The sequence below is a fragment of the Onychostoma macrolepis genome, chromosome 24 (assembly GCF_012432095.1).
Source record: "Onychostoma macrolepis isolate SWU-2019 chromosome 24, ASM1243209v1, whole genome shotgun sequence".
In the NCBI taxonomy this organism is placed as follows: Eukaryota; Metazoa; Chordata; class Actinopteri; order Cypriniformes; family Cyprinidae; genus Onychostoma; species Onychostoma macrolepis.
This window is the reverse complement of record NC_081178.1, coordinates 560,896-578,342: the sequence shown is the minus strand read 5'-3', so window position 1 is coordinate 578,342 and position 17,447 is coordinate 560,896. Positions and strand designations below refer to the sequence as shown.

General features: G+C 35.6%; 1 protein-coding gene across 3 annotated transcripts in view; it reads left to right on the top strand.

Annotated features, from left to right (window-relative positions):
- LOC131533683 (lethal(3)malignant brain tumor-like protein 4) overlaps positions 1 to 14,462 on the top strand; it is a 61,539-nt gene extending 47,077 nt beyond the window's left edge. For all 3 annotated transcript variants that reach the window (XM_058766085.1, XM_058766087.1, XM_058766084.1), the window contains 3 exons: positions 4,975 to 5,144; positions 11,424 to 11,486; positions 12,392 to 14,462. In XM_058766085.1, the coding sequence (XP_058622068.1) occupies positions 4,975 to 5,144; positions 11,424 to 11,486; positions 12,392 to 12,544 (386 nt within the window). In that variant the 3' untranslated portion in view covers positions 12,545 to 14,462. The remainder of the gene's footprint in view (positions 1 to 4,974; positions 5,145 to 11,423; positions 11,487 to 12,391) is intronic.
- The last annotated feature ends 2,985 nt before the right edge of the window (positions 14,463 to 17,447 follow it).

Genomic DNA, 17,447 nt, shown 5'->3' with positions numbered 1-17,447 from the left:
GTGACATTTACTTTTTTCACATTTAAAAATGTTCTTTTCTTTTAGTTTTTCTTTACCTTTTATTACTGTTTTTGTTTTTTTGTTTAATTTTGCTTAAATTATATATAAAATAAACAGTCAAACCAAAATGTATTCAGACACCTTCAACATTTCTCACATTATATCACAGTTTATTCGCTATAGTTTAGAAAATGGTAATAAAATATGAGTTAAACTGCGTCAGAACTAATTCATCTTGATAATAACTTTGATAGAAAGGAATGTAATGAATTCGGTTGAATAGCTGTCAGCTGTTAAAGTTAAGAACACAATTAGATAAAACCAAATTAGGTCAAACAATTACCAAGAAATGCTTATTTTGTTCAGTCTGTGTGTAAAAAGATCACATTAACAATTAAAGAAAAACACTTCAGCAAAACACGCTCAGCTCAAAGTGTCTGAATCATTTTTGATCCGGTCGTCCACTGTATGAAGGATTTCTGGGTGTAATATGTCACAGTTCACTTTATTTTGCTCTCCTCACTTACATAAATGAACTATAGTGTCCTGCACACACTAGTAAAAGAAAAAAATCATATCTGGTGTCTGAATAAGTTTTGGTTTGACTTTGTATATATGTATATAGATATAGCTCAGCTGCCTGTGATGATGATGATGATGATGATTGTTGATCTGGGTGTTTGTGACGTGATGAAGGTCAGATGATGCTGAAGCTCCATTGGTTTGCTCTCAGAATCTGCTCGTCAAGCGTTTTCTTGAAGTGAAATAACGAGCGTCTGCAGTGTTTGTGACGGAGGAGGGTTATAATGAGACTCGGCTCAGTGTTTAGAGAGCGGCAAACTCTTCTGAAAAATAACAGATGAATCGTTTCGCTCTGTGAGGTTATGAAATAAAAACTAGCATGAGTTTATTGTTGAGGGATGTGAATGGCAAGGTTTATATAACAAACTTTAATGAAAAGCTTCCCAAATTATGTGAAATTATTACATTATTTTAGCTAGATGTTATATATATGAGGGATGATGTGCAGTCAGCTGGTCATTATCCCAAAGTTAAGTTTTTAATTCTTTGCTCTTGAAGGGATTTATTCAGTAATAATGAGCTGCTGGCTGACATTACTCTGCTGCTACACCTTATTTTCACAGTTATTTTCATGTGACTATTTCAGGTTTCTGATATATTAGCCGCTATAAATAACTAGAAGAATAAAACGGTGCAGTAAAATGTGTAACTTTCTTTTCATAAACCAGTGCGTTTATGATTATGATAATACATTAAAATAATATAACACATACTAGTTTGCAATATCAACCAGCATAACAGACTGGAAGCGAAAATAACTGAAAGTGTTTGGGATGCATTATTTTACTGTATATATAATAAAATAATAAGAATATTAATGATTGATTGATTGATTGATTGATTGATTGATTGATTGTCCCAACAAAAATTGCAATTTATTTATTTTTTTTTAATTTAAGTTTGCTGTGCTTGTTTGTAGGGCTGCACAAATTGATTTATATGTAAATATGAATTATTAGAAAATATAATATTAGTAAATATGAATATATTTTATTATTTACTCAATTATTTTTATTATTGTTGTAGCTAATAATTCATAACATTTAATTAATTAATTTGATTATTAATTAATACTTATTATTCTTATTATTATTTAAAGCAAAAATAGATACTATTGTAATATTTCACTATAAATTGAAAAGAAATTGAGTATTTATTCTTATATAGAGAGAGAGAATATTTATAATAAATAACCCATTGAGAATGATTAATTTATGATAAAATAATATAGTAATAATTCTCTGAATTATCAATTAAAACAAAAAAGTTATAGTTAAAAAGTAGATATTATTTAAAAAAAAAAAAAAAAAGACAAGGAGCAAAAACAATCATTATTGGTCTCAAACTTTACAGTAATGAGATTTATTTTCCATGAGAACTTGAAAAATGTTTATTAAATAATGCAAAGACTTCTTCCTCTTCTCCTTTTTCTCCTGGTCTTCCTCCTCTTTCTTCTTCTTCCTGTTGTGATGTAATATATCCTGCTCATGTTGTTCTGAGATTCTCTCTGTTGTGTTTTTCTAGAGCTTTAACAGAATAGAAAGTCAAAGCATCATTTCTATTGGATCAGACGTTTGCTTTTGCTCCGTTACATCGGTGTGTGTGTGTGTGTGTGTGTGTGTGTGTGTATGATGAGTTGAGACACACACACACACTCTCTCTCTCTCTCTCTCTGTCTCTGCTGTGCTGCTCTTTTGCGTCCCGCAGTGATGTGTGAGCTGTGAGACTCTAATCGTTAGTGGCGCCGTCCTCTTGCGTCCTCGTCATCAGACCTGATCTCACCTGATCATGTGACACAACAGATTGCAAACAGTTGCTCAGACAACAATGCACTGTGACAATCACCATGGCAACAGCTTGTGTAACGAGACACAGGTGGCGACGTGGTTCGGAGTGAATGTCATCGTGCCAAACACCCGCCTGCAGACACACAGTGACACGTGTGTGTGTGTGTGTGTGTGTGTGTGTGTGTGTCTGTCTCGCATCGATCTCATGATGTCCGTGTCCTGTGCACCGGCACCCCATGATGCTCCTCGGTATTTGTCTCAGTCTGAGATCTGATGTTTGAGAATTACTAAATTATTTCAGAAAACAACATCATAAGATTTCATTTGTCTTTTGGCGTAAAAGGAACAGTTCACCTAAAAATGAAAGTTTGTTTCTTCATCAGGTTTGTAGAAATGTGTCTCTGCATCAGTGTCTCAGCAATGGATGCTCTGCAGTGAATGGGTGCCGTCAGAATGAGAGTCTGATAAAAACATCACAATAATCCACAGCACTCCAGTCCATCAGTTAACATCTGGAGAAGACAAAAAATATAAGTCCATAATCCATAATAACGCTTCCTCCAGTGAAACAGTGTTCTGGTGTGAATCAGGAGAGAAATCTGCAGATCAAGCAGCGTTTACAACACAAAACAGTCCGAAGACCTCTTAATGCTGGATGTGTTTGAGCTTTTGTCTTCTCCAGATGTTAACTGATGGACTGGAGTGCTGTGGATTATTGTGATGTTTTTATCAGACTCTCATTCTGACGGCACCCATTCACTGCAGAGCATCCATTGCTGAGACACTGATGCAGAGACACATTTCTACAAACCTGATGAAGAAACACTCATCTTGCACATTTTGTTTTACTATAGAATGTATTAAAACTACTAAAAATATTATAAAAATGTACAATGTGTGGCCCTTCACAGAAACCCTTCTTACTTGACAATATTAAGCCTGATTGAGACAGGAATATTAATCTGTCATGCACTGACCTCTGTTTTCTCGTTCGTGCCGGTTTGAGTTGATTAGCAGGATCTCTGGCGCTCATTTAGCAGCTCTTTTGGTCCCTTTAGAGCCGTTTGTGTGGTCCGATCGTCCTCAGCGGAGCGTGAAGGGCCAAACCCTCGCGGCGTCTTAAACACGGCGCTCTTGCCAGGAACATTCGAGCGAGACGCCGGTGAGAGCTCAGAGCCGTATGTGTCACACAAAAACACTTCTGAACCCCGTAATCAGACAGAACATGTGCTTTATTTTGGTAGTAATGCACTTTAGAAACAACTGAGCCCAAACACGAGTGGCAGCTGTTTATTGTTATTATTATTATTATTATTAAAATACTTTATTAATCCTTCACAGGAAATTATATTCTTACAGCAGCAACCACAATTCAATCCATGCACACTGACATATCTACCTAACTAAAATAATTTTACACTATTAGAAAAATAATAATTGGTGCACATTACCTAATAAAATGCATTAGAGTTATTGCACATTGTTTGTGTCTGTTACTGCGCTGAAAACAGAATTCATGTCTATTCATGTTTAAGTAGCGCTTTATAACGATCCAGCTGTATCGTTCCAGAGAAGCTGTACAGATGATCATTCATGAGTGCCTTTTTTTTCACACCATTTATATTTTTTTTAGTTATTTTCTCTTTGGAAATGTCAGATCACGTAACATATTATACGCAAGATATTTTCAAATTCATCATTCATTTTCTATACATTTTTCCAAACAACAACTAACTAAATCAACAAATACAGTAACATTCTTAAGCCATCTTTTCTCCAACAAACAACCCAGAATCCTTCAGTAAAAAATCACTGTAAAGAATCATTTTTGTAGCATGTTTTATGAGAAAATACTATTTCAGTCTTTCTGCTTCAAAATTTTGCTTTGTAATTATTTGTGAAATTTAAAAATTTACAGTGTTTTCAAAGTAAATCCTACAGTACACCAATTATTATTTATAAACAATTAATCATGATTAATCACCTCCAAAATAAGTTTTTGTTTACATAAAATATATATATATATATATATATATGTGTGTATGTGTATATGTGTGTACTGTGTATATTTATTATGTCTATATATAAATGCACACACACATGCATGTGTATATATTTAAGAAAAATGTTGTTTATATATTAAATATATTTATATATAATATAAAATATGCATGTAAATATTTTCAAAATGTATACTGTATGTGTGTGTATTTATATCTAAATAATAAATATACACAGTACACACACACATTATGTAAACAAAAACTTTTATTTTGGATGCGATTAATCGTTTGACAGCACTAATATTCTATAATTGTTAAATAATTGTTTGTTGATTAGCCCTAGGAAATCTGTTTTTCTTTCTGATGGTGTATGGGTGTTCAGTTGGGTGTTTTCCCTCATCTTACCGCGGTGAATAAGCTCGGGTAACGGCTGGTCTCGGATCAGCTTGAGAGTCCCATGCGACTGCGACTAGTGAAATGCGACGATCAAATGCAGAAGATCTTCTTTTCTGGATGGACTCTTGCTTTAGATCTTATGTTGAGTAGATCCGAAAGCTGTTGTTGTTTGCCCGCAGTAAATGACTGATGTGTGTGTGTTTCAGAGCGTAACGTGGAGAGTCTCCAGCAGGCGCTGCATCAGTCCGTCTTCCTCTCAGCGATGTCTGCTCACCCGAGCCGTGATCTGCCGCTGTGCTGGGAGCAGCACTGTAAGCTTCTGCCCGGCGTGGCCGGCGTTCAGGCCAGTCGCGTCGCTCACTGGACCGTCCAGGAGGTGAGAATAAATGCGCTTCCATTGATGTATGGTTTGTTGGACAATATTTGGCTGAGATACAACTATTTGAAAATCTGGAATCTGAGGGAGCAAAAAAATCTAAATATTGAGAAAATCATCTTTAAAGTTGTTCAAATGAAGTTCTTAGCAATGCATATTACTAATCAAACATGAAGTTTACGGTAGGAAACTTACACAATATCTTCATGGAACATGATCTTTACTTAATATCCTAATGATTTTTGGCATAAAAGAAAAATGGATAATTTTGACCATTTTATAATTTTTACACTCGAAAACATATTCTGGCTTAAATGTAAGATTCATGTATTTGAATTGCATATAAAGCTTCCATGAATTTCGATTAGACAGTAACATAAACTAAATGTGATCATATTTGTCAGTCATGCATCAATGAAACAGGTCAGATTTATATAAAAATCCAGTTTGTTTCAGTCTCATACATTTAAACTGATTGAATATTGCTTGTTCCACAGCTAGTCATATCTTAACCATTTTTTAACTGAATTAATATCGTTTTTATAATGAACAGATTTATGTTGATTCAAAGCTATTTGAATAAATGCATTTTAAAGAAATTTAGATTAAATCAAATAGATGCAAGTAGTTAATAAACTGCGACATGATTGTTTTGAGTGCAGAAATCTGACCTGAATCAAATTAAGTTTATTAGTTTATGTTGAAACTGTTATTCAAATGTTATATGCAATAAAATGCATAAATCCTAAATTTAGGCCTAAATATTTTTTAAAACAGTAAATATTAATACTGACAGCAGAAATCATCCAGAATGCTTGATTTCACTTCAAAAATGTGGCATTGTGTGGAAATTGCATTTTGTATACACGCAAAAACAGTTTCTAAATGTGAGATTTATGCATCTGAATTGCATATAAACTTTCCATGCGTTTAGATTACGTTGTTTAAACAAACTAATACACTTAATGTGATGCATATTTGTCATTCATACTTTAATGAATCAGTTCAGAGTCAATGAATCGTGTCTGTAATAGTGCTAATAAACTCAATGTGTTTTAAATACACAATAAGCAACTTTATTTATTTATCATAAAGAACTCAATTTGTTTCAATCTCATACATTTTAATTAACTGAATATTACTTGTTGCACAGCTAGCCATATTTCACCACATTTATACTTTGACTGGAAAAAATAAATTGTTTTCATAATGAACTCATTAATGCTGATTCAAAGCAATTTGAATAAATGCGTTTTTAAACGGGATTATTTAAATGAAATCAAATGGATGCAAATAGTTAATAAACATTATTTTAACACATTATGTTAGTTTATTAAAACTGTGTAATCCAAATGCATGGAAATTTGATATGCTATTTAAATGCATAAATCTTAAATTTAGGCCTAAATATTTTTTAAACAGTTTAGATTTGTAATGTCGATACTGACAGCAGTGTGTAGGCAGAAATCATTCAGAGCTGCAGTTTTCACAGTGTTACAGTCAAGCAGACTTCAGCTTTATGCAAACGATGTGATGTGACATCAGCCAATGGGAGCGCCGAGGCTGGAGGTCATGTGATCTGCGAGTATAAACACATTCTCGTATCTGGGCGGAGTGGCTGTATCTGCTGTAGTTTGGGGCTGTTTGTCATGCTAATGTCGGGATGCGGAGGTGAAATCGAGCCGCTTCACGCCGCCGGGCGGATGATGGGCTGGTTGCCATGGTAACCAGGTGAACAGAGCGCAGAGATAAACACACACACGCTGAGCTACAGGCTGAGTAAATATCAGCCGTGGGCCCTCAAGGACCCAGCGGTGAACAGGCCACTGTCTGACACCGTTGAAGATGTCACACGTTAAAGCGGTGTTTTATCACTATCTGCATGATCCAAATCAGATTCTTTTCTATATATGCTAATGTTTAAAAGTTTGGGGTCAGTAAAATGTTTCTGAAAGAAGTCTCTTCTGTTCACCAGGGCTGCATTTATTTGTTCAAAAATACAGTAAAAAATATTGAATAAAACCGCTGTTTTCTATGTGAATGTGTGTTAAACTGTAATTTATTTCTGTGATGCGCAGCTGTATTTTCAGTCTTCAGTGTCACATGATCTTCAGAAATCATTCTAATATGCTGATTTTAAAGAAACATTTCTGATTATTATCAATGTTGAACACAGTCGTGCTGCACAATATTTTTGTGGAAACTGATGCATTTTATTTTTCAGGATTCACAGATGAACAAAGTTCAAAAGAACAGCATTTATTTGAAATGGAAATCTACTGTAACATTATAAATGTCTTTACTGACACTTTTGATTAATTTAATGCATCCAATTTCTTAAAAAATCTTATTGACTGCAAACTTTTGAACAGTAGTGCAGTTTATCATGAAGTTTGTAGTATTTAGAGCTTGTCTGATGCTATATGTGACCCTGGACCACAAAACCAGTCATAAGTGTCAAGTTTTCGAAATTTAGATTTGTACATTGTCTGAAAGCTGAATAAATGCGCTTTCCATTGATGTATGGTTTGTTGGACAATATTTGTCTGAGATACAACTATTAGAAAATCTGGAATCTGAGGGAGCAAAAAAATCTAAATATTAAGAAAATCTCCTTTAAAGTTGAACAAATGAAGTTCTTAGCAATGCATATTAATGCAAGTTTTGATATGTTTACGGTAGAAAATTTACAAAATATGTTCATGGAACATAATCTTTACTTAATATCCTAATGATTTTTGGCATAAAAGCAACTTGGTTATGATTAATTGACGATGTTTTGGTTGATGTGTTAGTCTCAGATTATTAAAATAGTGTGTAATTATGTTAGTTTAGTATCACTGTTAATGGAGTGTTTGATGAATGCTGGTTTTGTGTCAGTGATGGTCTATAAACTCCTGAACGCAGTAATGCACTGCATCAGAGAGCCTTTAGAGAAGGTTTTACCGCGGTACAGTGTGTTCAAGGCTGCTGTCGGCTGTGTGATTTGGCATTAGTGTGGCTGCTCCTGTGTGTGTAATGGAAAGCACTTTACTGCACTTTACCCTGCTTTACCGTGGCAAACGCAGCGGCGTTCAGCGCTGTACTGTGGTGTGTTAGCAGGATTTATGAGTCGCTATTTATTGGCAAACACTCGCACTGAAGGACACGTTTGTTCCTGAGGAATTGAGTCGGGATTGATGGAGTCAGAGCTGCGTGTTTAATGCTGAATAAAGACCAGGATTTACACTCAATGACTCTCAATGCAGTCTGATTATTACTGATTTAACAGATGAAGTGCAGAGGGAATCGTTCATGTTTAGGTGAGTGTGAGTCTGATGCGGTTACAGATCCGAGAGTTCAGGATTACAACATCTGAAGTTTGTTTTAGTGAAACAAACAGAATGTTATTGACCGTTATTAACGTCCTGGTGACCCAGACGCCCGGAGATCATGCTGGTTTATTCTGTACAAGCAGCCCAATGTAAACCTCATGTGTTTGCTGAGGAGGGTGTGGCTCTGCTGTCATCTGATTGGCTGTTGTGGTTTGAGGTCTTTTAACTGCGGTCAGAACATCTAATAGATCCAGCCAAGACATCCTGTTCTGTTCCTGTGCTCTGTGAAAACCCGATCGATTCCCGGGTGAATTATAGATTGCTCCAATATTTCATTTGAAGCCTTAGATAAAAGAGTGTGATGGTAATAAAGAGCCCAAGCATTCATCTCTCACAGCCTTACAGTAAAGCTCCGGCCGTCCCTGCAGGACAGCATACTAATCACATCTGCAGCGTCTTCATTAGCGGGAACAAGCAAGCCTGAAGATCTGGTTCCCAGAATGTTCTGAGAACGTTCCGGGACTGTTCGTTTTTTGGTTCCCAGAACGTTAGTTTTTGGTCCCAAAATGTTATAGGAATGCTAGCTTTTGGTTCCCAGAATGTCCCAGAAATGTTAGTTTTTGGTTCCAAGAAAGTTCTGTGAATGTTCATTTTTGGTTTCCAGAATGTCCCAGGAATGTAAGGTTTTGTTTTTTTGTTCCCAGAACATTCCAGGAATGTTAGGGTTTTTTCCAGAATGTTCTGGGAATGTTAGTTTTTTTGTTTCCAGTAATGTTAGTTTTTAGTTCCCAGACCATTCTGGGAATATTAGAGGTTTTTTGTTTGTTTTATTCTCAGAAAGTTCTGGGAATGTTAGTTTTTGGTTCCCAGAATATTTTTGGTTAACCAGGGGTGCGTTTCCCAAAAGCAACTATGGTTGCAAGTTCCCTCATTACTAATAGAGGTCAATGGAACCGATCACCGTAGTTGGTGTAGGTTGGATAGTTGGATAGCTCTCTTCATGGTAATAAAATTTAGTTTTAGGTTTGCAGAATGTTGCTAACTTTCAGCTAACATTGTCCTAACGTTCCCTTAACCTCTTTACTCCAATATTATTTTACCCTGCTGTGCATCAGTAATCATCCTGGCTCTCGCAACCCTTTATAGGATACGCTTTGAATGAATGAACATCAATAGTCAGAACTATACAAACATGTCTTGTTTTGATCTATTGTTTAATTAGTAAAATAATCAGAGCGCATCATACACTGGAAATGAATTAATATGTAAGATTTAACTTCAGCACCAAAAAGCACCTAAAAAATAACCTGTAGGAAACATTCCCTTTTGCTCTCACGAAAACCAAACCTTGCTGCAACATTCTGAAAGCTAGTTTTTGGCTGTAAAAGCTTGTTTTGTGTGTGTGTCTAATCTACAGAAAACGGTTCTAGAACATTCCCCAAAGAAATAACCGTTATGGGCACGTTCTGTGGGTTAATGCTGCTGTCTGTCAGTCAGCTGTAGATGCGTTTGAGAAACACTAATGCAATCACTGCGTCCTGATATAGATGTTTTTGCTGGGAAATCGATGCAAATATGCTCTGGATATTAGCTGAGAGGACCAGAGAAGGTCGATCTGCTGCATCTTGGCTGCGGTTTTGTAATAAATGGAGATGTTGTTCCAAAGATCCTCTCTGGGGTTGGTCCGTTTAATTAAAGTCAGGCGCGGCTCCAGAGACGCTCTTCCTGTAATTGTACTGTAAGCTTCTGAGTGAGAACTTCTAGGGTCAAAAAGCACATCAGTGAAGTTCTTCAGAGACTGCGGCGATGCTTCGGATGGGTTATTCTTAGCCGCGGTTGTTTGTTGGAGATCCCTGAGCGTAGCAGACACATCTGAGTGTGTTCCTGAGTAAACGCTGCAGGATATTTCAGCTCTGCTGACGCTGCAGAAGGTTTCTGAGTCTCTCGCTCAAACCTCAGCTGACCTGCTCATGCGGCGAGAACACGCTTCTGCTTCATCATATCTAAAATATAGGATTTGAATTATTTGTTCTAATTGTTATTAATTATTACTATTTCATGAGCACTGGTGCCTTAGTGGGCATTTTATAAATAGCTATAAAGTTACTTGCTAGAATTTTTTTAAATTTTATGTATAATAAATATATATTTTATGTTGTTAATTTATATTTTTAAATATTTTATTATTTGTATATATATATATATATATATATATATATATATATATATATATATATATATAATGTGTGTGTGTATATGTTTGTTTTGTTTTGTTTTCAGACAGAGACCCCTTTAACCATTATAAAATTACTTTTATTTATAATTATTTACCCACTACTTCAATATGATACACATGTAATTTTATGTATAATATATTTTATATTATTTAGTTGTTGTTTTTGTGCTGTTAAACGATTAATCGTGATTAATCGCATCCAAAATAAGTTTTTGTTCATATAGTTTGTGTGTATTGTGTACGTACTGTTACAGTACGTTTATATATTAAATATATTTATATATAATATAAATTAAATGAATATAAATATATACTGTATGTGTGTGTGTGTGTATTTATATATACATAATAAATATACACAGTACACACACACATTATGTAAGTAAATTCTTTTTTATTTTGGATGCGATTAATCGTTTGACAGCACAATTTTTTTATATTATTAGTATTATCATTATATTTTTGTTCTCAGGCACAAACCCCTTTAACCATGGTAAAATTGTTTTGATTTATAATTATCCATGACATCAATATTACGATACAGTAGACAACAGTGTTCACAATACTTACATGTATTAATAATTAGAATAAAGTGATGTGTAATGTAACTGCAGCTGTTTACAGTTGCTAAGTAACGTAGACATTCCGTCACAATGTAACCTTGATTCTATCCTGTTGAGAACCTCTATAACAAGAGTGAAGATGAAACTGTGTGTGTGTGTGTTTCAGGTGGCTGATTTCATCCATTCTTTACCCGGCTGTGAGGAACAGGCCAAGCAGTTCAGAGAGGAGGTACGTGTGGAGCTGAGTTTCAAATGTGATTCCTCCTCCACTCACAGCCACAGAAGCTTTCATTCCAACACAGACCAAAGAAAACACCGCATTACTCTCTTACACATTTTAAATTCACATGAAATCACATTTGCTCCACAGTGGACAAATGTTCCTAATTAATCCTAGTTCTTAAGAATCAAAACAAACTTAACTTGAGAAGCAAAATTATGAGAGAGATTAAAGTTTGAAATAATTACTTTAAAAAAAAATTCTTCTGCTCACAAAGGCTGCATTTATTTGATTAAAAATGCAGTAAAAAAAAGCGAAATATTTTTACAGTTTAAATCAGCTGTTTTTTATGTGAATATCTGTTAAACTGTAATTTATTTCTGTGATGCGCAGCTGTATTTTCAGCATCATTACTGCAGTCTTCAGTGTCACATGATCTTCAGAAATCATTCTAATATGCTGATTTGCTGCTCAACAAACATTTCTGATTATTATCAATGTTGAAAACAGTCGTGCTGCACAATATTTTTGTGGAAACCGTGATGCATTTTATTTTTCAGGATTCACAGATGAATAGAAAGTTCAGAAAGAACAGCATTTATATGAAATAGAAATCTTTTTTAACATCTTTACTGGTACTTTTGATCAGTTTAATGCATCCTTGATCAATACAAGTATTAATTTTTTTCTCATATATATTTTTTATAAACCGAAGAGTACATTTTCAGAGGATAGCTATCTGCAAGCATCAGTCTGTGTTCAAGGAAGGGAGACTGTAAATACAGTTTAAGTTCATTTTGTCACATTTAAGATCAGATTATGATTTCATAGTGCCGTTAGTGTTCATTAGAGCGGCTGTATCTGATGGTTAAACACACTGACTCTGTAATGTTTTCCGCCAATTCCCTCACCAGCAAATCGACGGGAAGGCCTTTCTTCTGTTGACGCAGCGAGACATCGTTAAGATAATGAGCGTGAAGCTCGGCCCGGCCCTCAAGATCTACAACTCCATCCTGATGTTCAAACACGCCGAGGACAAGAAGCAGCCGCCGGCGGGAGACACATGAAGCACAGATGAATCTACTGTATCGATGCATTCCTACACCTTTGTGCCCCGAACGCCTCCGTTAGCGCTAATCACCCTCCGGCCTCGTCTCTGTCAGGTTCCCGCTCTGCCTTTAAGCCTCTCCCTTTCCTTCTCAAACTCAACCACGCGACAATCAAACGCAGTCGCCGGCGTCTATCAGGGGTTTCTCTCAGTCACGGTGCTATTTGTACTCCAACACAAACAGGCGAACAGCGACTACAGGGTGTGTGTGTGTGTGTTTGTGTGTGTGTGTCTCTAAACGAACAGTTCATCCGCTAATGAACGTTCTGTCATCGTTTACTCGCTCTGTACGTGACCAAACCCCTGTGACTTTCACAAAAGAACATGCTGCTGTTTTCAATGTAATGGAAGTGAATGACATAAACAGCTCTGTATCGTATAATCAGCTTTGAATTAGGACTGAAAATGTTCTGTCTCTCTGATCAACTTAGTGCTGGGCACCGATTAATCGCGATTAATCGCATTAAAAATAGTTTTTGTTTATATTATATATGTTTGTGTACTGTATATATTTATTATGTGTATATATAAATACGTGCACATGCATGTATATATTTGAGAAAAATGTTGTTTATATATTAAATATATTTATATTATATATAAATTAGTGCTGTCAAACAATTAATCGTGATTAATCGCATCCAAAATAAGTTTTTGTTTACATACTATATGTATATGTACTGTTCATTTATTGTGTGTATATATAAATACACACACATACCGTGTATATATATTGAAAATATTTACATGTGTGTATATACATTTATTTATTTATATTATTATATTTATATTATACATAAATATATTTAATAAATAAACATAGTATATTTTTCTTAAATATATACATGCATGTGTTTGTATTTATTTATATATACATAATAAATAAACACAGTACACACACACATATTATGTAATAAAAAATCTTATTTTGGATGCGATTAATCATTGCCCAGCACTAAATCAACTTAAGTTCTGTTGATATCAGTGACGTTGAGTTTTTGTAGACTGTTTCAGAGGAAGATTATCAGTCAATAATGACTTTATACTATTCATATGAGTTCAGAGAACTGCTTTTTGTGCCGTTTTTAAGCTATTATATGAAAAAGAACATGTTCTTTTGAAAGAAAGTCATTTGGGTTTGAGTAAACGATGAGAGGGTGATTATTTGTGTCTGAACTCTTCCGTAATACTCAGAGATTTGTGCCCGTTCTGTTACTTCCTCTAATTTTATTCTGTTTTGTACAGTTCTGTATGATTTTGCTGAATCACCTTTTATTTATTGTGCAAAATCACCGTACATTTGCACAGGGAAGGATAATAATAATATATTGTAAATGATCGATTTCAAATGCCAAAAGGATTTGTTTTAAATTGAAGAGTGTTTATTTTTGTGATGTATCGCACAGAGCCCCGGTATTAGACCAATCCCTGTTTATGTTTAATGAAATATACTTTATTAGTGTGAATGGCTCTGTGAGAATGTGATCTGAATTCCGGTTTCGCATCAGGGGATTTTCTGATGATTATTTAAAGACTTGCTATAATGCACAACGCAAACGATATATATATATTTGCTATGAATTTTGACACTGGTGTGATTTCAATGCCGAATCCGTCTCATGTTTATTTAATTTAGCCAAACGTCAGGAATGTACATCCGTCTTGTGTGCATTTGAGTTTTTGTTCCTTCAGTTTTGCAGCGCAGAATGAAGACGTTTCATTGCATTGCTGTATTAGTTCAGTCTGTTCACCCAGATATGATGATTGATTTATTGATCAGATGCTTTGTACATATTTATAAACCCTCTTTCTTAAACTCACTCACACTTTGTACAACAGATTTCATTCAATCTCCCTAATAAACCGTGCAAATCTCAGACACTGCTGTCGTCTCGGTTTCTACTGCATTAAATCATATTTCAGCTGAACGCAACATAAATGCAGCTGTAAGTTCCATGGTTCATATTTGATGAGTTAAGTTTATATTAAATCATAGGTGGACGTTCTTCAGCAACACTTGATTTTATTCACTGTGGAGCGTCAGGACACAAGAAATGTTGTCTGTCTTTCTTCACAGCAAATGCACGTCTCTCCTGCCTTTCTGTAGGACAGCAGCAGCATTAGTGAAGGAACACATTGATTTATCCGCGTTTATTAATAGAGTTCAACTCAACCGGAACGAAGCAGGAGAATCTCAACCTGAAGCAGCCTGATAGCAGTATATCTGAATATGACTGTAAATGTTCTGAGCGTCTCGTTGATGTTCCTGCAGCTTCATGACCTTCAGATGTTCCTCAACCATCTGGACGAGCAGTCATGGGGAAATCAATCATGCTAATCTTATTTATTTATAAACCAGTTATCATTTATGTTGTGCACAGCTGGTGAAGCTGATAAAGGAGTAGTTGACCAAAAAATGGCCATCTGAGATCAGGATGAGTTTGTTTCTTCATCAGGTTTGTAGAAATGTGTCTCTGCATCAGTGTCTCAGCAATGGATGCTCTGCAGTGAATGGGTGCCGTCAGAATGAGAGTCTGATAAAAACATCACAATAATCCACACCACTGAAAAAGTGCATCTCTTGTTTTCTTTTACATCAAAATCCAGCCACATATTTGTTTAGAGCCGTTTTGATCTGTGCAGATTTCTCTCCTGATTCAGACCAGAACACTTTTTCTCTGAAGGAAGAGTTATTATGGATTATGGATTATGGTACTGACGGCACCCATTCACTGCAGAGCATCCATTGCTGAGACACTGATGCAGAGACACATTTCTACAAACCTGATGAAGAAACACATTCATCCTGATCTCGGATAAACAATACATGAGTATATTTCCAACACATTTTCATTTTTGGCTGAACTGTTTCTTTAAACAGTGTGTTTTAAAGAAAATGTGTTTGATTACTACATGAAGTTTAAGGCTGTTGGCATTAATGATGTTGTGTAATCGTTAACGGTGTGACTGTTGTTTGTTTTCGGGTCGCGGTGATTGGAAACACCCGAGGGCTCTTCATGCAAATGTGAATAAGGTGACTTTAAAAGCAGCGGATGCTCAGTAAGAGGGAATAAACGAGCTGTTTGTGTCTGGAAATGTGAATGAATCATCAGGGTTAGTGTGAAACTCAGACAAAACAATTTATCAACAGATACAGCCGCATAAATATCATTAATAACAGCAACTGAATCACACATGCATTCATTCTGACAGGAGGTTTTGCTGCAATCTAATGACATTTTGTGATTGACAGTGTCCTCAACTGTTCATCCTTCATGATTAACCGCTGGACGCCAGATGCAGATGTGAGTAGATCTGAGGAAAACACTGGGTTGGTTTGTGGTTCAACATTTTCAGTCACTGAAATCAGAGCTGCACTGGATTATAATGCACATTTATAATGTGGGAAACTCAGAATGGATTTACTGTAATACACAGACTGTTAAAGAGATGGAACATCCAGAAATGATCATTCTGTCATCATTTACTCACCCTCATGCTGTTCAACACAACAAGACAAAATGATCTCTGTTTTACTGCATATAACCAAAGTCGGTGGGAGTCAGTGTTGTCAATGACTTTCATTAAAGGGGTGAAAACAATTGAAACACTCTCCAAAATGTGTTATTTTGTGTTTCACAGAAGAACAAAGTCGTGCATGTTTGGAACAACATGATGCCAGAATAGCATTTTAGGTGAATTAGTTCTTTAACTAGCTGATATTCATAATGACTGTCATAAACGTGCATAAATGTGTCACTGGTGCAGGAAAGAAAATACCTTTACATGGTGTTTATATGTGTTAACGTTCCACTATTACTATTTGTTTAGATTTGTCAAATTAGCTCATATGGCTTATAGTGTCTTTTTGGTTCCAGTTAAATGTGACGACTTGCCCCGGTGTAAAATTTAACCACTTCAGTTATATATTCAGACATTGTAATATATATGGTGTGGTTTTATTGTGTTCAACTGTTTGAAAATTACGATGATATTGGAGACAGAATTGACAATATTATCCTGATTTTAGACCTTTTTGAATTAGATAAATGTGTCCCTGCAGCACAGAAGCAGTCATAAGCAGCACAGCTATATTTGTAGCAATAGCCAACAATACATTGTATGTGTCAAAATTATACATTTCTCTTTTATGCTAAAACTCATTAGGATATTAAGTAGAGATCATGTTCCATGAAGATGTTTTGTAAAGTTCCTACCATAAATATATCAAAACTTCATTATTGATTAGTAATATGCATTGCTAAGAACTTCATTTGAACAACTTTAAAGGAGATTTTCTCAATATTTAGATTTTTTTGCACCCTCAGATTCCAGATTTTCAAATAGTTGTATCTCAGACAAATATTGTCCAACAAACCATACATCAATGGAAAGATTATTTATTGTATAAATCTAATTTTTTTTTTTAAATGGACCCTTATGACTGGTTTTGTGGTCCAGGGTCACAGTTCATAGTACAAAAGCACTGCGAGAGCCTGTGAAAACTAGCCCCGGTCTGATGCCTTTACGCTTGCAGAATGTTGTAAACATTCCTCCGTTTTCCACGCGAGCGGTTAAACGAAGGCCATGTGCTGAGAATAACCTCCGGGGTCACGAGGCGTCTGAGCTCTGGAGGATCCTGGGAGAGTTTGATGGCGCAGGTCTGTGGGAATCAGATGGGGCTTGTTAAACGCGCTCGGCCTGAACACTGCTCCTCTCCAGCGCTTGATTGTGTCTTGAGGCCAGATGTAGGATCTTCAAAGGCGGCGGAGGTTTGTCTTAATGAGCGTCTCAGGATCTCAGCGGCCTGAACCGTGTTTGTTTGCAGCGTTTCATCTTCATCCTGAGCTCAGCGTCTGCAG